General features: G+C 40.8%; 1 protein-coding gene across 1 annotated transcript in view; it reads left to right on the top strand.

The window, feature by feature from the left end:
* The first annotated feature begins 736 nt into the window (after positions 1 to 736).
* Positions 737 to 22,425, top strand: part of FREM3 (FRAS1 related extracellular matrix 3) — a 129,014-nt gene continuing 107,325 nt past the window's right edge. Inside the window, exons 1-2 of the mRNA XM_056803807.1 lie at positions 737 to 5,861; positions 8,073 to 8,162. Coding sequence (XP_056659785.1) covers positions 824 to 5,861; positions 8,073 to 8,162 — 5,128 coding nt within the window. The 5' untranslated portion in view covers positions 737 to 823. The remainder of the gene's footprint in view (positions 5,862 to 8,072; positions 8,163 to 22,425) is intronic.

The following is a 22,425-nucleotide window of genomic DNA, read 5'->3' as shown; positions in this document are numbered from 1 at the left end:
TTGGGGTAGAAACATGAACGTCAAATAACCTTTGCTTCCTACTTTAGAAACCATAAACGATTAAAACACACAAACCTAGAGAAGCTAATAGGACTAACTGGAGTATTCCCAGATCGAGAGACACACAAACAGAGCAGAGACTACTGGCGATCGCTACTCTTCCTGGGTGCTAGAAACCTGTCTCGCTTCTCAAGAGCCGACTCTGAAAAAACCTGGGGATTTGTGAATCGAATGACCACTCAGGGTACTGGAGTAAAGGCGAGTTATTCCTCCACCTCTTAAATGCTGATGCCACCGAAGTGCGGCGTTTTGAAAAGGGGATGGATCCCAGAGCCTGTCCTCCTGCCAGGAGGAACAGCTGTTGACTCAAGCGTTTGGGGGGGGGGGGGTGTAAAATAAGAGGTCTCTTCACATCCTAGTCTAGGTCTCCCCGCTCCAGTCGGGCTATCAAGGGGCGTCTGCGCACCACCGGGGCTGGGCGTAAGGAGAGGGTAAGAGGGCGGAGCCGGGGACTAGTCTAGGACCCCTCCTCTCGTTTTTCTCCTCTTCTACCTGCAGCAGCTGAGATTCAGTCACTCCTGCGAGCTGGAAAGAGCTAGATCCTCGGTTGCCAACCTGGCCGTCTGAGCAGCTGCGGATCCCAGCCGCTCTCCGGAGAGATATGACCCGTTCCTGGCATCGCCCCCGGGGTACTCCCCGCCAGCTGCTGGAGGTGTTCGCGGCGCTCCTGTTGTGTTGCCTGGCACTGAGGGCACAGACACCCGAGCCTAAACTCTGGGCTTCCGGACCGATACTCGGCACCCGCAGTCACAACCACAGCTCCATGGGCGCAGACATCCTGGCAGCGTCACCGGGGCTCCGGGTACCCCTGGGACGCTCCGTGTGGCTGGACCCAGCCCGGAACCTGGTGATCCGTGTGCAGCCGGGGGACAGGTGCATGGTAATGGTACTGGGTAAGGACGGAGGCAGAGTGGCTGCGGTCTCCCCACCGGCGGGCTTGCTCTCCCCAGCCAGCTTTCCGTGCGCCTTCGGCCCAGCGCAAGTTCGCTACACTCACTTTGGCGCCCGCAGCCCAGCACAGCAACAGCTCCGACTGCAGCTGCGCTACGATTCCCAGAGTCAGACCCTCGTGCTGCCTTTCACAATGCCCGTGGACGTAGACTTCAGTCAGTCTGAGGTGGTCACCCGCAACCTGCCCTTGACTGTGGAAAAGCTGCGGGGCTTCAGTAACGCCATTGACCAAACGGTGCTGAACTTCTCCACTGCTTCCTCCCTAAATGGGGTCCCTCTGACATGCCGTCTCACCCCACTTCCCCGAGAAACTGGCGCTTTTCCCAGGTATGGAAGGTTGGTAGGACCCTCAGGTGCCCCGCTGCCCCCAGGGAGGAGAATGGATTGTCAGGCGTTCTTGACTGCCGGGGTATCCTACCAGCACATGACCAACCCCTCATCACCCAATAGGGACTACGTGCCCTTCTTGGTGGAGATCGTAGGGCCAGAAGAGGAAGGGGACATTAAACTATCCAGGATCCTGGTCCAGGAGCACTTCCAGATGCTGGTGAAAATTCAAGAAGGAACAGAGAACTCTCCACCCAGGCCTAGTTTTGGAGCCATGATGATGATGGAGGTGGATCAGTTTGTACTGACAGCTCTGACTCTGGAATCACTAGCAGCTGAGGACTTGGAATCCAGTCCAGACGACTTGGTCTTTAACATCCTTAACTTCTCTCCAGCACTTCCTGAGTCCCATGGGCAGCAAGGCTACTTCATCAATACAGATAATCCCCTGGGACAACCAATAACCTCATTTACTCAACAGGACCTGAGAGAGCTGAAGATTGCCTATCAGCCCCCTACTGATGATTCCAACCAAGAGCGCCTTTTCCAGCTGGAGTTGGAGGTAGTGGATGTGGATGGGGCTGCCTCTGGCCCATTTGCCTTCATGGTTGTAGTGAAACCCATGAACACACTGGCCCCTGTGGCCTCTCGGAACCAAGGACTATTACTGTTTGAAGGTCAGTCTCGGCCTCTGTCCAGTGCTCAGAGTTTGGAGATCAGTGATGAAGACAACCTGGAAGAGGTAAGGGTGACCATAGTAAAAGGTTTGAGGCATGGGCAGCTAGTGGTTCTTGGAGCACCTACAGAGCGCAAATATTTCACATCTGCAGACCTGGCTGCAGAGCGAGTGATTTACCAGCATGATGGCAGTGACACCTATAATGACAACATCATTTTCCGCATGGGTGATGGGCAGCATGATGTAGAGTTCTTCTTTTCCATCACAATTGCCCCTGAAGATGATGAGCCCCCAGTTGTCAATACCAATACTGGGCTCTCCTTGGCTGAGGGTGAAGTGGTCCAGATTTCTCACTTTGAACTTAGTGCCACAGACATTGATTCTGAAGACTCAACCATTCGCTTTGTACTAAAGAGGCCAGCCCTAGAGAATGAAGAGAAAGAAAGAGGGTGGGACTTGGCCCCTACTTCCACCCTTACAATGCAGCACCTTGGAGAGGTCTTATTGCGTCAAAGTAAACCCCCATCACCTTTGATGGGCAAAGGAGGGAAAGGCTGGACATTTGTGGAAAAAAAGGGACTCTATGAAAAGGTGGTGACTGAGTGGCTACAGCAAGACATACTAGATGGGAGGCTCTTTTACCGCCATCTTGGACCCCACCATCCTAGCTCCATGTTAGACCAACTGGTGTTCCATGTGCAGGATGACCATGATCCACCCAACCAATCAGGTCAGCACTTCTTCACCATCATGGTCCAGCCAGTGGATGTTCTGAGCCCAAAGTTGTACTCAGGAGTGAGCTTAGAGATGATTGTGAAAGGATACCAGCTGACACCTTTCCAAAAGGAATTCCTCTGCTATACTGATATGGATTCTGATGACTGGCATTTGCGATATATGATCTTGACTCCCCCTACAGATGTAGATAATAATCACCCTGTCCCAGCTGGGGAAATTGTGCTTATGGATGCCCCAACGATACCTATTACACAGTTCACCCAGGCCCAGGTGAACCACCATAAGGTGGCCTATCAGCCTCCCCAGCAAGAAGTAGGCATTGTTCCTCGAGTTGTCCAATTCACATACCATGTGGTGGATTCTGCAGGTAACTCTGTGCCAGGTACTTTCAATTTGTTCCTGCAGCCTGTGAACAACCAACCTCCAGAAGTTATTAACAGTGGCTTCACTGTAAAAGAGGGGAAGAACTTTATCCTGACCAGCAGGGAACTAGGTGTTATAGACCCAGACACAGATGCTGACAAAATTGTGTTCACTTTAGTCCAGGGCCCCCAACATGGTCATCTCCTTTACTTAGAAGGAGTGATGGCCTTAGGGACTTATTTTATGAGTGATGATATTGTTAATGGGCATGTTTCCTATCAACATGGTGGTGGAGAGACCACCAATGATGCCTTCCAGTTGGTTGTAAGTGATAGAGTCCACCAAGTACCCATTACTGTCCGAGTTACTATAAAGACTGTTGAGGATGGGATCACCATTCCTGGAGGTGGCTGGGTGGGTACTTCCATTGAAGTCCTAGAGAACGGTGCCACAAAGATGACCACAGGTATAATCCAGGGTAAAGATAAGGACACAGATATCATGTTAACCTTCTTGGTAGAGAAGCCTCCAAAGTTGGGCATTATACTAGTTAATGGGTTGCCCACAGAACAGTTCACCCAAGGAGATCTCATCAATGGGGCAGTAGCTTATGCCCACACTGGGGGTGAGATTGGCATGCAGAAACAGCATGATTCCTTCAACCTTACAATATCTAACCACTCTGATCTCTGGGTGACTGAGGGCAAAATAGTGGAGGGTGTACAAGTACAGGTGACTGTGTTACCCATAGATAGTGTGCCTCCTGAAATGAAGGTGGGGGAGCTATTTAGTGTCCCTGAGGGTGGGAAAAGCACCTTGACACTGAGACATTTAGATGCTAAGGATATAGACACACCCCATAATGATGTCTTGTGTACTATCATTGGCCAGCCCTCATTTGGTTACCTGGAAAACATCTCTCCAGCCCCTGGCTCAGAGAAATCCCAGGCTGGCAGCCCTATCAGTGCCTTTACCATCAAGGATATATGTCAAGGGTACATCAATTTTGTCCAAAGTATTCACAAAGGGGTAGAACCAAGGGAGGATCAGGCCACTTTTCATTGCTCTGATGGTATCAACTTCTCCCCCAACCACATTTTCCCTATCATCATCCTGCCCACCAATGATGAACAACCAGAACTTTTCACCCATGAGTTTGTGGTGCTGGAAGGAATGAGTCTAGTTATAGACACTCCTCTACTCAATACTGCTGATGCAGACCTGCCACCAGATAAGCTACAATTTCAGATCACAGTCCTTCCCCAAAATGGACAAATTGTGCAGCAATTGGCCACTGGAAGCCAACCTGTCCATAGCTTCACCCTGGAGGAGATTCAAGAGGCCTCCACCATTGTATATGAACATGATGACTCAGAGACTACAGAGGACAGTTTTGAGGTTTGGGTGACTGATGGGAAACACATGATCCATAGGAAGATACCAATCACAGTGATCTTGGTAGATGATGAGACCCCAAGGCTAATCATCAATGATGGACTGGAAGTAGACATTGGACAGACCAAAGTCATCACCAACCAGGTCCTAAAGGCCACAGACCTTGACTCAAATGATAAGGACCTTGCTTACATTCTTCGGTCAGGGCCAAGACAAGGACTCCTACAGAAGCTCTTTGAGCCTAGAGGGAGGGTGGGGAGCAACCTTACTTTGGGTATGAACTTCACACAGTCTGAAATTGACCAGGGTTTAATCTGTTATAGCCACAAAGGACTAGAAGGGATCCAGGACATAATCAGATTTGATGTGACTGATGGAATTAATCCCTTGATAGACAGGTCTTTCTATGTCACCATCAGTAGCACAGACAAGGTTTTTCCTGAGGTGATTAATAAAGGAGTGACCCTGAAGGAAGGTGCCAGAGTGATCCTCACCACTGACCTTCTCAGCACTAGTGACATCAATAGCCCTGATGAACAATTACATTTCAGCATCACCAGAGCCCCAACCCGAGGCCACCTGGAAAGTTCTGACCTACCTGAGGAACCTATCAGTTCTTTTACCCAGCTACAACTGGCTGGCAACAAAATCTCCTATGTCCACACTGCAGAAGATGAGATAAAGATGGACAGCTTTGAGTTCAAGGTTTCCGATGGCCACAATTCTATATTCCGAACCTTTTGTGTCTCTATCACTGATGTGGATAATAAGAAGCCTATCTTAACCATTCACCACTTGTTAGTATGTGAAGGGGAGAAAAAGCTGATAACTCCATTTGAACTGTCAGCTGAGGACCAGGACAGCCCAGATGGCCTTCTACGCTTTACCATCACCCACTTCCCCATCCATGGGCAAATTCTGTATAATAGCAGCCAGCCCATCACCAATTTCACCAAACAAGACCTGAATGAGAATTTGATCAGCTATCAGCATGATGGCACTGAGACCACTGAGGACAGTTTCTCTTTCATTGTGACAGATGGCACACATACAGATTTCTACATCTTCCCAGACACAGTCCTGGCAACACACAAGCCCCAGGTGATGAAAATCCAGATTAGCTCCTTGGATGATGGAGTACCCCAGATTGTGGTCAACAAAGGTGCCCCAGCTTTGAGGCTTCTTCAGACTGGCCACTTGGGCTTCCTGATCACCAGTAAATCTCTAAAAGCAAAAGATCAAGACAGTCTTCATAAACTTCTAAAGTATACAGTCATCAGTGGACCAAAACATGGCAGCCTTATCCACCTTGGCCTTGGAAACAGAAACATTAAGATGTTTACACAAGGTTAGTACAAACTCGATCTTATTAGCCTCAAATTGCCACCTTTAATTTCCCCTCTTTAGATGCTTAGATTCCTTAGCTCCAAGGAAAGTTATCTTGAGAGAGGATCATAGAATCATAAGATTATAGATTTAGAACTAAAAGAGACTAGAGATTATCTAATCCAACTATATCTTTTTACAAATGAGGAACCTGGGGCTCAGAGATGTCACACAGGACAAAGTCACACAGACAATAAGTAGTAAATTCAGGTGCTCTGGCTCTATATAAATCTAACATTCTTTCACATGTTAGAAAATTATTTTGGCTAATGTTAAATGCAACAATCCAATTTCAGCAAAATGGTCATTTAATAAGAATATACAAATGATCAGGCAGGAAGGAAAACAATATATTTACCATACTTCAGTGATTGCCAGGGATAATGGGCAGCTTCCCAGATTGGGAGCTTCTTACCTATATTTGGTACTGCTGCTGAAAGGTCCCCTGAATAATTCCTTGCTTTACAACACACACTCCCTGCCGCAAGAAATCCTTTCCAGTCTGAGCACACTATTGGAATCAGAGCTCTATATTCATGCTGAGCAGTATTGATGCTTGAACCAACCCAATTTAATGTTATGCTGAATTTGACTATTTTTGTTGTTTTTCCTTTTTAAAAACTGAAATGCCATTTAACTGGTCTGTCAGTAACTTAACCAAATGCCTAGAGAAATAGCATTATGTTACTTGTATAAATGTTGTAGATTTTTCAAATCTATTGGCTTAGTCTAAATGTAGGGGTGGAAATATGGGAGGGAGAGGGGAAGTACACATACTAAACTAAGCATTCAGTGTGTGTTATGGCTATATCTCATGGGGATGGTGACAGAGATGAGGGGAAAGACCTATATGTAGCATTCCTCCACATTTGCCATGCCTCTCAAGAATGTGCTATGTTTTGCAGTTCTGACTGCTTTTTGTAATTCTATATTGTATTTGCATGTATGTTCAGGTGTAAAAAGAATGCATGTACAGATGTATATATTGTGTTGGGGTGGGGGAGGCAGGACGCATCATGGGTAAAGCTGAATAACAAAAGGGTAAATTTAATAAAAAGGGAAGTGGTAACCTTTCATGACTGTTTTCTCAAGCAATATTCAGATACTTTTTTTATAACTGCAATAAATGAAAACACCTATGTGTATTCATAGTTCTTTTTATAAAATGCATAAAAAATAAATTCGTAAACCAGTAAGCAGTATAGCTTATTTGACCTAACATTATTTTTAAGTACTCAAGAAGCAACATATAAAAAATTAGAATTCCAGATCTATGTGGAAAATTCTTTAAGTTCTAAAATGTAGGCATTCAGGAAAACTTGATTTATTTGACCTTTCTCTGTGTCTCTGCCTCTATCTCCCTTTCTCCTCTCTCTCTCTCTCTCGTTCTCTCTCTCTCTCTGTCTCTCTCTTTCTCTCTTTTTTCTCTCTTTCTCTCTCATCTGTCTGTCTCTATCCCCCTTTCTCCTTCTCTCAACTCCTTTATCTGTCTCCCTTTCTCCTTCTCTATCTCGCTTTCTCCTTTCTCTGTGTGTCTCTGTCTTTCTCTGTCTCTCCGTCTCTCTCTTTGTCTCTGTCTGTCTGTTCATCTGTCCATCCATGCATCTGTCTGCCTGCCTCTCTGTCTCTCTCTAAGTCTCCCTTTCTCCTCTTTTGTCTCCTATTCCTTCTCTTTCATTCCCTTTTTGCCCTTCTTTCTTTCAGTAAGCATTGTTACTTTAAAATGATACCTTGTGTTAAAATTTGTGAAGAAGCATAAAAACCAATTAGCCCTCTATGAAGTACCAAACATTGTGGAACTTATAGATTCTTTTTAGATGTCACTATATATTTAATGCATAGTATAGTACTATTGTGCAATAATGTTTGAATTAAAGTATTTTGGCATACTTAAGAAAATAAAAACCATAGCTATTGCTTTAGTTTAGAAATGATTCTTTGACACATGTAAAACCCAATGGAATTATGCATTGGCTACGGGAGGGGGGTGGGAAAGAACATGAATCACATAACCATGGAAAAATTATCTTAATTAATTAATTAATTGAAATTCAAAGTAGAAATGATTGTTAACTTTATGAAACAATTAATTTCATCTAACAGCACATATTAAAATATTTCAAAGTCCACATAATCACATTGGGCAAAAATGACAGTGATGCTTTTTTTTCAGCTGATATTGATGAGATGAAGATTGGCTATGTCTTGAAAGAGGGCAGCAATGCAACTAGTGACATTTTCTATTTCTCTGTTGAAGATACTGGTAAGTTAGTATCAATCTTTACAATAACACCACTGATGAACAAAATCTCTATACGAATTTATAAAACATTATCTTAATGTTTTCTACAGTTATCAGTTATCTCAACATGCTCACCCCTTTATTGTTTGCATTTGAGTTCCCTATAGAATGAATTTATTTTAATCACTGATGATAGTAGCCACTTTACTGGGAAATGGACAAAGGACTAAATCATCAGTCTTCATGTGCCCTATATCACCCATCCTTGATCTTGCTTTAGGCTTATAGACAAATGAAGCTTTTGAGAAACCAAATGGAAATTTCAGTCCCTTTGAGGCAGATCAAGAAAGACACCTGGGGTTTTGGTATTATAGTTGGTACTCCTTATCATGAGATCAAGAATTGAATTGAAACACATTTTCAAATCTGAGGGCTACAATCTCTCCAGTCAGAATGAATTTATATTAAAGAGGTTGGCAAATGAAACCCATGCACAAGGACGTTGTTCATCCTTTGTGGTACCTCTTATTTCTTTTAAGTCAGTCTGGGACCTTCCAGTCATCTAAACTCTTCTAAATTTTAGATGCCACATCATGTTATAAGGGTAACTTGCTGAGTGAAGTGTCCTTGTTTAAACAATAATAATGAGCATTGTTTGGGGGCCATAGGAAAATTGTATTTCAGGGTAGCAGTAATAGATGTTAATTATCCATTTTCTTTATGACACTTCAATGGCATCTTTCACTATGGACCTTCAAAGTAACTACTATAAATTTTTTGCCCAAGTCCTTCATTCCAGCTCAACAAACATTTATTAAATGTCTACTGAACCCTAAACTTTCTCTGACAATTCTTTCCCATTAATCAACAGGCATTTATTAAGCACCTACTATATGCCAGGCAATAAGCTAGGTGCTAGAGACAAAAATATAACAACAAAATAGTCCTTGTCTTCAAAGAGTTGATATTCTCTCCCGTCCCTACTATGGCCTTCTTCCATTAGTCATCCCTTCCATCATGTATTGTCAATCATTCTTCTGCTGCTTCCTTTCCCATTGGGTACAACAAGCACGCCCTTTTCTTTTTACCTTTTTTGTACAAATGGCTCCTAAGTCTATTTAACCAGCTCTAAGGTCTCTCCTTAATTCCTATACTGCAGTACCCCATGCCCACTACACAGCTCCACCTGAATGTCCATTGGCATCTAAAATTCAACACATTTTACAGAACTTATCATTTTCTCCTCAGAGAAAATTTCTCTTATTTTCTTCCAGGCTTTTTGCTATGCCAAATTTTCCTTTTTTCTGTCAAGGCACCATTATCCTTCCTCTTATACAGATTCATAACTTCAGAATCCTCCTTGACTCTATCTTTTCCATCCTTTCTACTTTCATTCTGTAGCCAAGTCTTATTTCTTTTGCTACTGGAGACAGCTAGGTTGCACAGTGGATAGAGCACTGACCCTGGAGTCAGGAAGACCTGAGTTCAAATAAGGACTCAGATATTTACTAGCTGCATGACTCTGAGCAAGTCCTTGAACCTCTGTTTACCTATTTCCTCAAATGTAAAATGGGAGTGATAGCAATACCTATCACATAGGGTTAAAAATGAGGATCAAATGAGATATTTGAAAAGCACTTGGCATAGCACCTGGCACTCTTAAGTAGTCCTTTGTATCTAATAAGTATTTTACAAATATAATTTAAAAATCAAATTTTTAAAGGACAGGCACAATGTGAAGAGAATTAAAGGTACTCCCTCCCCCTCAGTCTGTCTTTAAAAATCCGCATGGCTTTTAGAGAGTGAATGATGGTTCAGGGGATCTGAGTATAAATCCTATTTCTGACACTATTTGGAAATAAACTCAAGCCTTCATCCTCAGTTTTCTCATTAATAAATGAGTGGCTTAGATTCAGTGCCTATGAATCTCCTTCTGGTTCTAGATCTAGCACACTATGACCCAATCCAATTAGATGACTATTTATCAAGCACCTTGATTGGGAAAACCTAAGAGGCTCATTGATGTCAGACTCAAGGAGAAATAGGAGCATCAACCTATTCATGAGGATCCCTGATGTCTGCATATTAACTTAGAATGGGAAATATTTGGTCCTCTATTTGGTGCTGAAGAGAGCACATCTGATGTTTCTTTTATTTTTTTTTTTTAATTAAAGTCCTAGGTCTTGATCAATGACACCTATAAAACCCAGTAGAATTGCTCATTGGCTATGGGAGGGGGTGGGAGGAGAGGAGGGAAAGAACATGAATCATGTAACCCTGGAAAAATATTCTAAATCAACTAATTAAATAAATAAACTTAATATTAAAAATTAAAGTCCTGGGAGATGAGGATTTTTTTGCTCTCAGGGTACACAAAAACAACTTGAGTCTGATGTGTTCAGCTGTGCTGTGGATCAATGGCCCTGAAAATGCAGGCTCTGAGAGCGTTGCATATAAGGAAATAAAAAAGCAGCTCAGACTTGTAGGAAATTTCCCTGTGTCTGGTTTGTAATTATTCAGGTTTAATGGCAAGCTTTAAGTCAAGGGCATTTCTTTCATGCTGCAAAAAGAAATAACATGGTCTTTCCTTCTTATGTGCAAGAACGTGCACCCAGATGTGGCCATATACAAAAATTCTTTACAGCTATGTAGTGCTTTAATTTTCAGAGCAATATTTCCCTTTGGCTACTTCCTTTCATCTTTACACCAATCCTGCAAATTAGATGGAACAGGTTTTATGAACCCATTCCATTTTATAGATGAAGAAACTGAGGTTCAAAGGATCTGGATTCAAAGCTAGACTCTGCCCCATAAATAGCCGTGCGATAACAGCTAAGTCACTTTAACCACTCTGGAACATGGTTTCCTTGTCTAGAAGATGAGGATCATGGTATTGGCACCCCTACACCTACCCTACTAGAACAAAGGTTGTTCTAGAGACAGTAAATTATAAACCTTAGAGTGCTACATAAACAAGATTGGTGATTCAGTCCTTGTTGCTGGCTTCAAGAAATTATTTGATCAAAACTCAGATGACCCAAGAGAAGGAGATGGTAGCGATAGGGATATTGCCAAGCTGAGCAGCTGGTATATTTGGTTATACATGTATCGTTAGTGCTGTTGTTTGGTTGCATCTGACTCGTCATGACCTTGTGGACCATCATGCTCCAACCATGACCCTGGGATTGCCTTGGCAAAGACACTGGACTAACTAAGGTACTTGTATATATGTACTATGCATGTTTACTTATGTAGGTGTTTTATATGTACACATATATGCACATAGCACAATCACATGTCTGCAGCATGTGTATATATACATACAAGTGGCAGCTGCATGTGTGTACATATACACCTATCATGTGTGTTCATCAGGAAATAAAAAACAGCTCAGGCTTGTAGGAAACATACATATTTTATTATATAATAGATATAGATATAGGGAGATATCAAGTTATTCCATACTTTACCAAGGACTCATACTTTGTCCAATAGTACCTAGAATTCTTATGAAAGAAGAGCAAGTGTAGAACAAAATAGTGTCTGGGCTATTAACAAATAGTGGCTGAGGTGCATGATTGAAAAGCATCCTTGGAACACCTGGGAACATCTTAGCAGATCTCTTACAGAGCTGTTGAAAATGTGTACCTTTGGCTTTTTCAGACATTATCATCTTAAAAAACTGCCTAGACTCATCAACTAACCCCTCTGTTGGGTCGATGCTTCCCTCCCACCCCCAGCTGCTTCTTTCTAGTCAAAAATTAAGCCTGGCTGGGGGGGGGGGGGGGGGGGGGGGAAGGAACTAATCTAATAGAAATGAAATCAACATGTCATCACCTGAAATTTATAAATGCTCTAATTGTGACAGCTAGTGTTTTTATACCACTTCAAGGATTGCGAATACTTTACTTGGTCACGATAATAACCCAGGGGTATAGGTGCTATTTGTTCACCTAGTTTTATGGAGGAGAAAATGGGCTAAGAGGCTGTGACTTGCCCAGGGTCACACAAGCCAGTGCCTGAGGTAGGATCGAAACTCAGAGTTTTGTTTTGTTTTATTTCTCCGACTCCAAGTCTCTTGTAATGATTAAAATTGAGATCCAATAATTATTATATTTTAAAAATTTTACTAAAGTAAAAGAACTACCTAAACCCAGCCTCATCTTGAGAAAAGAGAGTAAGGGCGTGGCTTACACCGACCTATATGCAAATGTGGTGGCTAGAGGAGAGGAATTCTGGGAAATACTGAAGGACTTCTGGGAAATGAAGTCTAAGGGTTCAAGATTCTAATTCATACACCAACTGATTTGGGATCTCCCACCAGAGTGTGTATTCACTCCAGTGGCGCAGGTCCCTACTTTTCCATAACTACCTACCTATCTCAAGTGACTCTTGGTAACCACCAACCTATAATCACTTGGGACATCTACGGAACATGGACGGTGAGGGGCTTTCTGACTTCCTGAATTATCAGGAGGAACTAATGCCTGTGCAATAATTATTCCTCTGTAATATGTATGCTCTGGCCTCCCTCTCCTAAGGCCAGGTCTGCCACACCACTTTTCAGGCTTCTAGGGTACCCAGAGACGAGTGGACTATCTTTCCTTCACCATCAACTTGAGTTCCCATTGGCTAGATGCCCTACCATTTTAGGGGGCCAGCGACTAGCAGCCAGTTCCATTTAACCGCTAAACAGCAATTGGCTTTTCCAAAGACATAAATTACAATGGGTATGATTCAAGTCCTCTTGGCCAAGATGTTCACAAACTAAAGGCTTAGAAACAGAATTTTCTCACCTGCTTGAGAATCTTGCAAATCAAATCTTTCAGTGCATTTTGAATTAATTTGTTACAATTAGAGAAATGTAACACCTTGTGAGATTAGTCTGCAAGGACAACTGAGAGACCTCAGGGAAGAGGAAACTTTGAAAACCAAAGTTTTTTATATTTGCATAATTGCTAGGAAATAATTATCATGAGGATAGCCAGAGATGCACTTGAATCTAGCCATCTTTGTCAGGTACCTTTTTCAGCTAGGACAGCTATGAAAACAAAGCATCAAAATAAGCAGAACTTAGAACCTGACCTTGAAATCTCTGAATCCCAAAGAATTAAACCAAGCTGCTTAAAATGGTGAAACAGATTCAATCACATTGTTCTCAAGATGAAAATGAATGGAATTTTGCAGGAAATAAAATAAAATAATTTACCCTTTATTTCATTTTTATTATTTTTATTGTACAAATAAATTTTATTTTGTCATATAAAATGTATTCCACATAGTTGTATATTATAAAAATAAATTTTCTAATACCTGTACATGTTAGTTCCCTAGCATATTGTGCAATTTATTAAGTATGCATGCATTGAGGGTTCATGCTCAACAATTATTTTTAGTGATAGGGAAATGGAATAAAAAAAGAGAATCAATTTATATTGTTCTAAGAGTTAAAAACAGAAAAATTACCAAGTGCTAAAAGAAGGAGATATTAAACTGATTAGAATCAAGAGTGCAGAATAACAAATGATGGGAGGACCGGCAGATGGAGAGGGTGAAGTGGATAGGGATCAATTTTAAGGGTCAAGGCAAGAGGTCTATATGTGGTCCAGAAGCAAATGGACAGCCATGGATGTCATCCATGCTCAAAACAGAGGAGAGAAAAAGAATAACTTTTACTTCAGAGTAAAGAACATTTTGGAGTAGAAAGAATATAGGTCCAGAGGTCAGAAGGGGGTTTCAGGAGCCAAGTGTATAATCACCAGGATTCAAAAATGGAATTTGGAAATAGGAATAAATGTGAAAAACAACATGATTCAGAGAAGCCCAAGTAATTTGAGCTTAATTACTTATGTGGGTTTCTTAATGATCCTGTTTCTTTAATTATCTAAGGAAGAGCCCTTATCTATGTTTGTCTCCTTGTTTTGGGAATACCTAAATTTGAGGGCTGATTTTGGAGAAGAAATTTCTTGCCAACAAGAATGATTTTCATAGAGAGCTAAAATCACATGGGATTTCACATGTTCCAAGACTGATTCATTTCTCTGTGTAATTGTATTCTCTGCTTAAAGATTCTCAGTGAGGAGGAAACCATTACCTTCCAGGGCAACCCAGTTCCACTTTGGTATAGCTTTAAGTCAAAGCTTCTTAATCTTTTTTTTTTTTTTGGTCATGAATCACACAGCATGAAGGCTGTGGGCCCCTATTCAAAATAATATTTTAAAATAAAGAAAACACATAGGATTAAAAAGAAACGAATTTTATTGAAATAACAATCAAAATCTTTTTTAAAACCAAGGTCCTGGATTCTAGGTTTAGAACTTCTACCATTAGAAGTTTTTCCTTACCTCAGCCCTCAAATCATTTCTCTGTAATTTCTACCCATTGTGAGAGAGACGGAGGAAGGGAGGGATGGAAGGAGGAAGGGAGGGAGAGATGGAAGGAAGGAAGGAAGGAAGGAAGGAAGGAAGGAAGGAAGGAAGGAAGGAAGGAAGGAAGGAAGGAAGGAAGGAAGGAAGGAAGGAAGGAAGGAAGGAAGGAAGGAAGGAAGGAAGGAAGGAAGGGCAGGAGGGAGGAGGGGAAGAAAGGGAGGAAGAAAGGGAAGGAAGGAGGGAGGGTAGGGAGGGAAGGAGGAAGGGAGGGAGGGAGGGTGGAAACAAACTCAGCTGCCCTGGTCATTGTTGCTCCAGGCAATTCCTGTAGTCTGGGATCTTCTGTGATGGGAATTTCTTATTTATCAGGTGACTGAGTGTTTCCCATCAGTCTCTTTGTTTTGGTATGTGTGCCATGCAAAGCTTATAAAGAGCTCCCATTGTAGCACATTCTGTAATTAAAGGGCACACCCTAGAGAAGTTCTTTTCTTAATTAACTGAGAGACTTCTGTGCTTACATATCAGAATAGGTTCAACCAGAGCCTACCCCAAAATCAAGAGATCTGTGAAGGGCTCTAGATTTTCCCAGCAAAAAAATAAAGGTGAAATAGAAAAGGGTAGCTTGTCCTAGCTATTTTATAGGAGGAACTGGGGAATGACCCAGTTCAATAAGCATTCATTGAGTACCTACTATGTGTTTGACACTATATTAAACAGTCAGAACATAGGAATAAATATGAAAAGTCCCTGCCCTCAAGGAACTTACTGACCTCAGACACATCCTACCTATATGACCCTGGGCAAGTCACTTAACCCCTACTTGTTAGCCCTTACTGCTCTTCTGCCTTCACAGTGTACATAGTATTCATTTTTACATGGAAAGTAAAGTTTAAAAAAAATAAAAGACTGTCCTGAATGTTTTTAATTCACCTCACTTAAAATGTGCATTGTGTATGTGTGTTCAAATCTGATACTCATTATCAATTCTATGAAAGAAGGTAAGGGTTTTAAAAAATACAAAGATATGTATATACATGCTTATATGTAGGTAGGCATATTATGTGTGTGTGTCTGTGAATTTAAGCAATCTATCAGCAAGTATCATTTTTTGGCAATAAGATACCATTCTGCATCTATAGAGATTACTCTCTAGAAAATCTCTATTCTCATAAAACGATAATTTAAGTTGTTTTTTAAAGATTATAGATTTCTGGCCAGATGGCATATCAGAGGTGATCTAATCCAAACAACTCATTACATTGAAAATGACATTTTTGTTACAAATGAAATAACTGAGCCTCAGGGAAGCTGTGACTTTCTCAAGGTCACACAGCTAGTCAGAATCAGAGGATGAGTTTGAATGGAGTCCTTGGAATCCAGAACCTGTTCTTTCTTTTTCCCTTCTTTCACACTGCCTGCTAACTGTGCCCACGCCTAATGAGCACTTTAGACAATACCATGCTCTTTTTGAATCATTATGAAATACTACTAGCTTCCTAGGGTTTACATTTTGCTGCCTGCTTCCTTCATAGAAGTTTCTTTCTCAGAAAATCAAGTTGCTTTGTAAATATTCTTGCAGGCATGCAAAGCTTGAGGAAAAGGTGAGGATTTGAATTCTGTGCTGCCATGGGATGAGAGGAATTTGTATATGTTGGGTCTGGTTGACCTGTCAGAGGTTGAAAGGGATGAATGGGGGCTCACAGGAAAGGAGAGAAGAGAAGCCCCAGTAAGGAAGACCAAAGACTGACCTTCCAGATCTTCCCAGACACAAACCTAATTGTTTAAATGTCATTCCCCCAACCCTAAGTATTAGATTGCAAATTACTCAATATAGAGACAATTTTCCCATTTTCCTTTGTGTCCCTAGAAGCCAGCACATGCCTTGTAGATAATTAATAAATTGTAGGTAAATAATAAATGTGTAGATAATTAATTCAAACCCTAGTCCTAACCTTTCATTGCTTGAGTTTTAAGTTGTAAAATTTTTGTTATTTTTTTGTTTTTGCTTTAAAGGAAAAAATTTGAAGATTTTGCTCTGAGTTGTCAGTTGTTTCAGTTGGTTTTGACTCTTTGGGAGCTCATTTGAGATTTTCTTGGCAAAGATACTGGAGTGGTTTGCCATTTCCTTCTCCAGCTCATTTTACATTTGAGGAAATGGAGTCAACCAGAAGTTAAATGAATTTCTGAGACTCTTTGTGACCCTATTTGGGATGTTCTTGGCAAAGATCCTGAAGTAGTTTGCCATTTCCTTTTGCAGCTCATTTTATAGATAAGGAAACTGAGGCAAACTAAGTGATTTACAACAGCTAGTGAGGGGCTGAGACCAGATTTGAACTCAAGAAAATGAGTCTCCAGGCTTGGGCACTCTATCTACTGTGCCCCCTACCTTCCCATTTAATCAATATGGCCCTATATAATCAATACTCAGTTTAAAATGTTCATTGAGCCCAGAAATGCACTGGTTCAGATTGATCAAATAAATGGCCAAATCTTCACCTGGGCTATTTAGAAGTCACATGAGAGTTCTGACATTTGTGTGATGCTTGTTTATTATTTGTTTATTGTATAAATATAGATATGACTATGTGGAGAAGATTTAGAAAGTAACTTTTTTTTAAAGTGGAAACAAAATTCTTTGCAGAGCTTATGTTCCTGATTAAATAGCATAGAACATGGAATGTAGATCTGAGAGGAGCATTAGAGGTCAGCTAGTCCAAAATCCACATTTTACAAATGGGGAAACTAAGGCTTACAGTGGTGAAGTAGCTTGTCCAAGGGGATACAGGTAGCGAGTGACCAAGCTAAAAGAAGAGTCCTCACCACCACCCCCAGCTCCAACAAATTCTAAGATTCAAATTCAGATCCTCAAATGCTCCATCCTGGGATCTTTCTATCAAGCCACACTGAGGTCCTTCTAGTCTTTACCCTCCACTGAAGGGGAGAGAGGATTACGAGTCAAATATTCCTTGTGTCACTGTGACTGCTATTCAGATGACAATATTGTTGTGACTTCCCAGTTGTTTGACAAAGCCAAATGCACAACCCGAAAATTATTGCCATGTAGCAAAGGGGGACAGTGATCATTTGAACAAAGAAAAGAGAGAAAAGCTGCTCTTTGGCTGATGCTACATGAACAGGATTTTTGTTTGAAATGATTGTGTGTGGGGCAGCTAGGTGGCTCGGTGAATTGAGGGCTTAAAGATTAGAGGTCCTGACTACAGACCTGGTCCTCTATCCAGTGGGCCACCTCACTGCATCCTCATTTCCTTATCTCTAAAATAAAGATATTGGATTCATTAAGCTCTCCCCTCTTTTCCAGCCCTATGGAAAAAAAATATATACTAAGCCCTTCCTATGTACAAAATATCATACTAAATTCTAGGAATACCAATACAAAAGGAAGGTTGGGGCCTGCCCTCAAGGACCCCACATCCTAATAGAAAGGAATTTTTTTTTTTGTGAAAGTAAAATGTGGATATGTGAAGTGAATGAGATTCAGGAGGCCAGGAGGCTTTGAAATGATCAGTTTCTAAGCTTTCCTGAGGGTCAATCTGCTTACATAAATAGGCTGGTATGCTTACCCCAGACTGCTGAGCGGGTGGTTGATGTTATTAGCAACTGTCTCTAGCAGGGTCTCAACAAGGCTGGTGGAGATGATGGAAGGAGGATCCTTCCCAAACCAGCTACAGGGTCCTGCCAAAGCTGCATTACAAGTACAGTCAGACACCCTTACGTCTTGTCTATTACAGGCATTACATGTTTTTCTAGAACTATGGAAGGCTGTTGATTGAAATCAGAATTGCAGGTCAACATCTGCAATCTGTTTGTCAATAAATAGCCCATTTGTAAATGAGCCCTAGACAGGGAGGTGAGGCAGAGAAGCCATTCAAGGAAGCTCAAACTGGGAATCAAAATCTATCTCCTGTTTGTTTAGACATGAATGGAATAAATTCATGATGACCTTCATCTGTAAGACTTATTGAGCCTTATTCTTTATGCAAAGAACTCTTTCCAGCTTTCAGTTTGGGCAAGACAATTTGTTATCTGACAAATGCTTTCTTCAGAATTCTACAGTAAGCCCCACATATCAAACAAAAATGTGTGGTCGTAATTATTGCTGAGTGTAGCTGTGTCTGATTGTGAGATCCTTAAGGTTGCACAATGGTTTTTGCCTTTCCTTTATCCTTAGTGCTTTGGCACAGTGCCTGGCACATAGTAGGCACTTAGCAGATGTTGGTTGACTTGATAGTATGATATTTATTAATCACATAGAATCATAACATTTATTAGGATGATAAATCTGGAGTTAGACAGGACCTCAAAGGTGACCTACTCCAACTGCCTCATTTTCCTGATAAGGAAACCATTTGCATTGGAATAATAGATATTCAAACATTAAAGAATATATAAACAGAGTATATAAAATCTTTTGAATTGCCCAGAAAAGAGTTTTATCAACGTGTTAGGAATTTATTTTTATAGTGGTCTCTAAAAACTTTATCATGGACATTTGAACACCTTAGATAAATATGGGTGAAGCGAGGAAAGGGCACTACCTCATTTATTATTGGGGTGGGGGATTCTTTACCACAGAATGATTTTTTTGTCATGTTTACAAACCAATCAATAATCCCAGGAGCTGCTTTAGAATATTTAATCATCCACTGAACATAGGGAACCAATTTCCCCACCAGATTGACTGAGTAAATTGTCTCCTTCAGCTCTAGCTCACACTGAGTTTCAAAAAATGGAAAGGTCCACTGTTTAATAATCAAAGAATGCATTAAGCCGTACTTCAGAACAGACGCTTTGTATCTCTGGACCATATTACAGCTGGAAGCATGCTCACTCTTCAGAGCCAATAGAGTTATCAATTGGAAAAGTTCTGACAGACTACAAATGGCCTTTAGTCTGGGCTGCCTGTGATGAAAGGGAAAACGAATAAGGAGCTGGTTGACAAGAAATAGGTGGAGAGGAGAAGAGATTTTTGAGATAAATATTTCCAGGTTTTTTTTGGAGGGGGGATTGATAAAATTTATTCAGTTACAGGCAAGATGACTATTGAAATGCATTAGAAAAATATATGATCAATCATATAGTACAATAGGGATATGATTGGGGTTCTGGCTTTAAAAGATCACTCTGCTGCAAATATGAATAACATAGAAATTGGTTTTGAACAATGATATACATATAACCCCGTGGAATTGTTTGTTGGCTTTGGGGGGTGGGAAGAGGGGGAATCCTGTAACCATGGGAAAATATTCTAAATAAAAATGTAAAAAATAAGTAGATGACTTGAATTTATCTGGAGGAAGAGAGGTAATTGAGGATGTCCCAAAGCCGCAGTGCAATAAGCTTTAAAAGTATACAACTATACTAAGACTCTGGGGACATGTATATGGCCTGAATCTTACTCACCCAAATAGCCCATAGAGTAAATATTTTTTCCAAGTTAATGATAATTCAAATTTCTATGGCACCTTTTGCTTTAGAAAGCAATTTCAATGACTAGAAGAAAGAGATCTGAAATTTGGAGTCCGAAGAAGCATGGATTTGAATCCTGCCTTCAACCTTTCCTAGCAACTTGACCACAGGTAGATCACTTAATCTCTCTAAACCTTGGTTTCCTCACATATTAAATGGGGAAATAATAATACCCATATTTTTAACCTCAGAGGATTCTTGGGGAGGATCAAAAGAAAAAAACGTTTCAAATGCTTTGCAAATATCCAATATATGTGGTATAATATTAATGATATGATTACATTTAACTAGTGCTTAATAAAATTTGCAAAGCTTTTTATGTGTTGCCTAATTTAATCTGTATAACATTCCTGAGAGGTAGGTGCCATTATCATCTCCATTTTACAGATGAGGAAATGAGGAAATTGATCCTGAGATTTAAATGACTTGCCCAGCTAGTATATATCTGAGTCTGGATTTGATTCCAGGGCCAACAAGTATTATTGTCTCAAGAAACAGCCTAAGCGAGCTTTTGACTTAAGAAAAGTAATCCACGTGTATAAAATAGTTTAAAGTTTACAAAGAGCTTTCCTCCCAAGATCATAGTGCTCATACAGTATAGAGCAAAAATGTAAACAAACTCAGGACTTCTGCCTACAAGTCCTTCAAGTGTTATTTCCATTAAACAAAGCTGCTTCTCTAAAAATAAATATGATTTACTCTGTAGAGTAAAACAAAAAAAAAATGCTATCCTAAAACATATTCCTAGTAGAGCCAAACTTACCAATTCTCACTTACTTCACCCCCATACACACACACGCGCACGCGCACACACACACACACACACACACACACTTCAATATTTAGATAGATTGACAAGAGCATTCCCACCAATGTAGCTTACAACCTAGACTCTTCCTTCTCATCCATTAAATCTGTCCCATGATCTTCTATGAATAATCCATTGAGAATCTACTCACCATTATTTTAAGATTATAGAAAATGTCTTCTTTTGAGTGATGAGGCTCAGTGACTACTAACACCTACTGATTTTCTTCTAGAAGAAAGTATTTATGATAGACTTCATGCATGAGATTTCTGAGTGGTCTGAAAACCTTTCGGCTCTTTAATTTCTTAATGCTGAATTATATTTTCTAATAGCCAGGTAGCATGATGGATAGAGTTCAGAGTCAGGAAGATCTGATTTCAAATATGACCTCATATCTTACTAGCTGTATGACCCTGGACAAGTCACTTAAACTCAGTATACTTCAGTTTCCTTAACTATAAAATAAGAAGAGTAATAGCATCTTCCTTGAAGGTTCATTGTGAGAATTAAATAAGATATTTTTTTAATGTTTAGTAGAATGCCTGGTATATAATAGGCAGTTAATAAATGTTCATTTCCTTCCTTATTGTCCTTAAATGTTCACTGGTGTCATTGTATGTCATATTATATGACTTTAAAAAAACCCTTATCTTTCATCTTACAATCAATATTATGCATCAACTCCAAGGCAGAAGAGTGGTAAAGATGAGGCAGTGGGAGTTAAATGGATTCCTAGCCTAAGGTCAGATTTGAACCCAGGACCCCCATCTCCAGGTCTGGCTTTCTCTCCATTGAGCCACATAGCAGTCCTGCCCCTCCCCATTCCTCATTCCCACCCCCACCCCACCAGTCACAGTATATGTTGCTTTAATTTAGAGGATCTTTACTAGTTCTTCATCCTCTGCAAGGATGGCTGGCACCTAAATCACATTTCTTTTCATCATAGTCTTTTTTTGTTCATATTCACCATGAGCACTGGCAGGAAAAGCTAGCACCATCTTGTGAAATTACAACTGCCTTTGGGTTCATACTGATACTAACTTTAATTGGTCCTTCCTTCACTGCTCTAAGAAGGTCATTTTCTCATGTATGTGAAATGTCTTTATGTTGTCTGGGTTCACTTATGCAGCAGTAACAATATTCATGTATCAGGGCAACTGGGTGGTTCAGTGAATTGGGAGCTAGGAGGTCCTGGGTTCAAATCTGAATTCAGAGACTTCCTGGCTGTGTGACTCTGGGTAAGTCACTTAGCCCCTTACCGCCTAGCTTTTACAGCTCTTCTGTCTTGGAACCAATACACAGTATCAATTCCAAGACAGAAGGTAAGGGCTATTTTTTTAACTACTCATATAGTGATAGTTCAGTTATATCCCTGGTAGCCTGCCATAAGAGCACTGGAATTGAAGTTAGAGAGCCTGGGTTCAAATTTTAGACCTGCTTGCTATTATGTGTGTAATGTTGGAAAAAGTCATTTTACCTCTTTGTTTTAAGTCATCGATGACTCTAGGTTTTCATCTGGCTAAGGAAAGACTTGGTGAAAACACTGAACTAGATACTGGGGAAAGGGACAAGTGGCCATTTCACTAGTTTCCCTCATTTTTTTCATCTGTAATATAAGTTG

This window comes from Monodelphis domestica, chromosome 6 (assembly GCF_027887165.1).
Source record: "Monodelphis domestica isolate mMonDom1 chromosome 6, mMonDom1.pri, whole genome shotgun sequence".
In the NCBI taxonomy this organism is placed as follows: Eukaryota; Metazoa; Chordata; class Mammalia; order Didelphimorphia; family Didelphidae; genus Monodelphis; species Monodelphis domestica.
The sequence above is the reverse complement of the archived record's forward strand: the minus strand, read 5'-3'. Positions and strand labels throughout refer to the sequence as shown.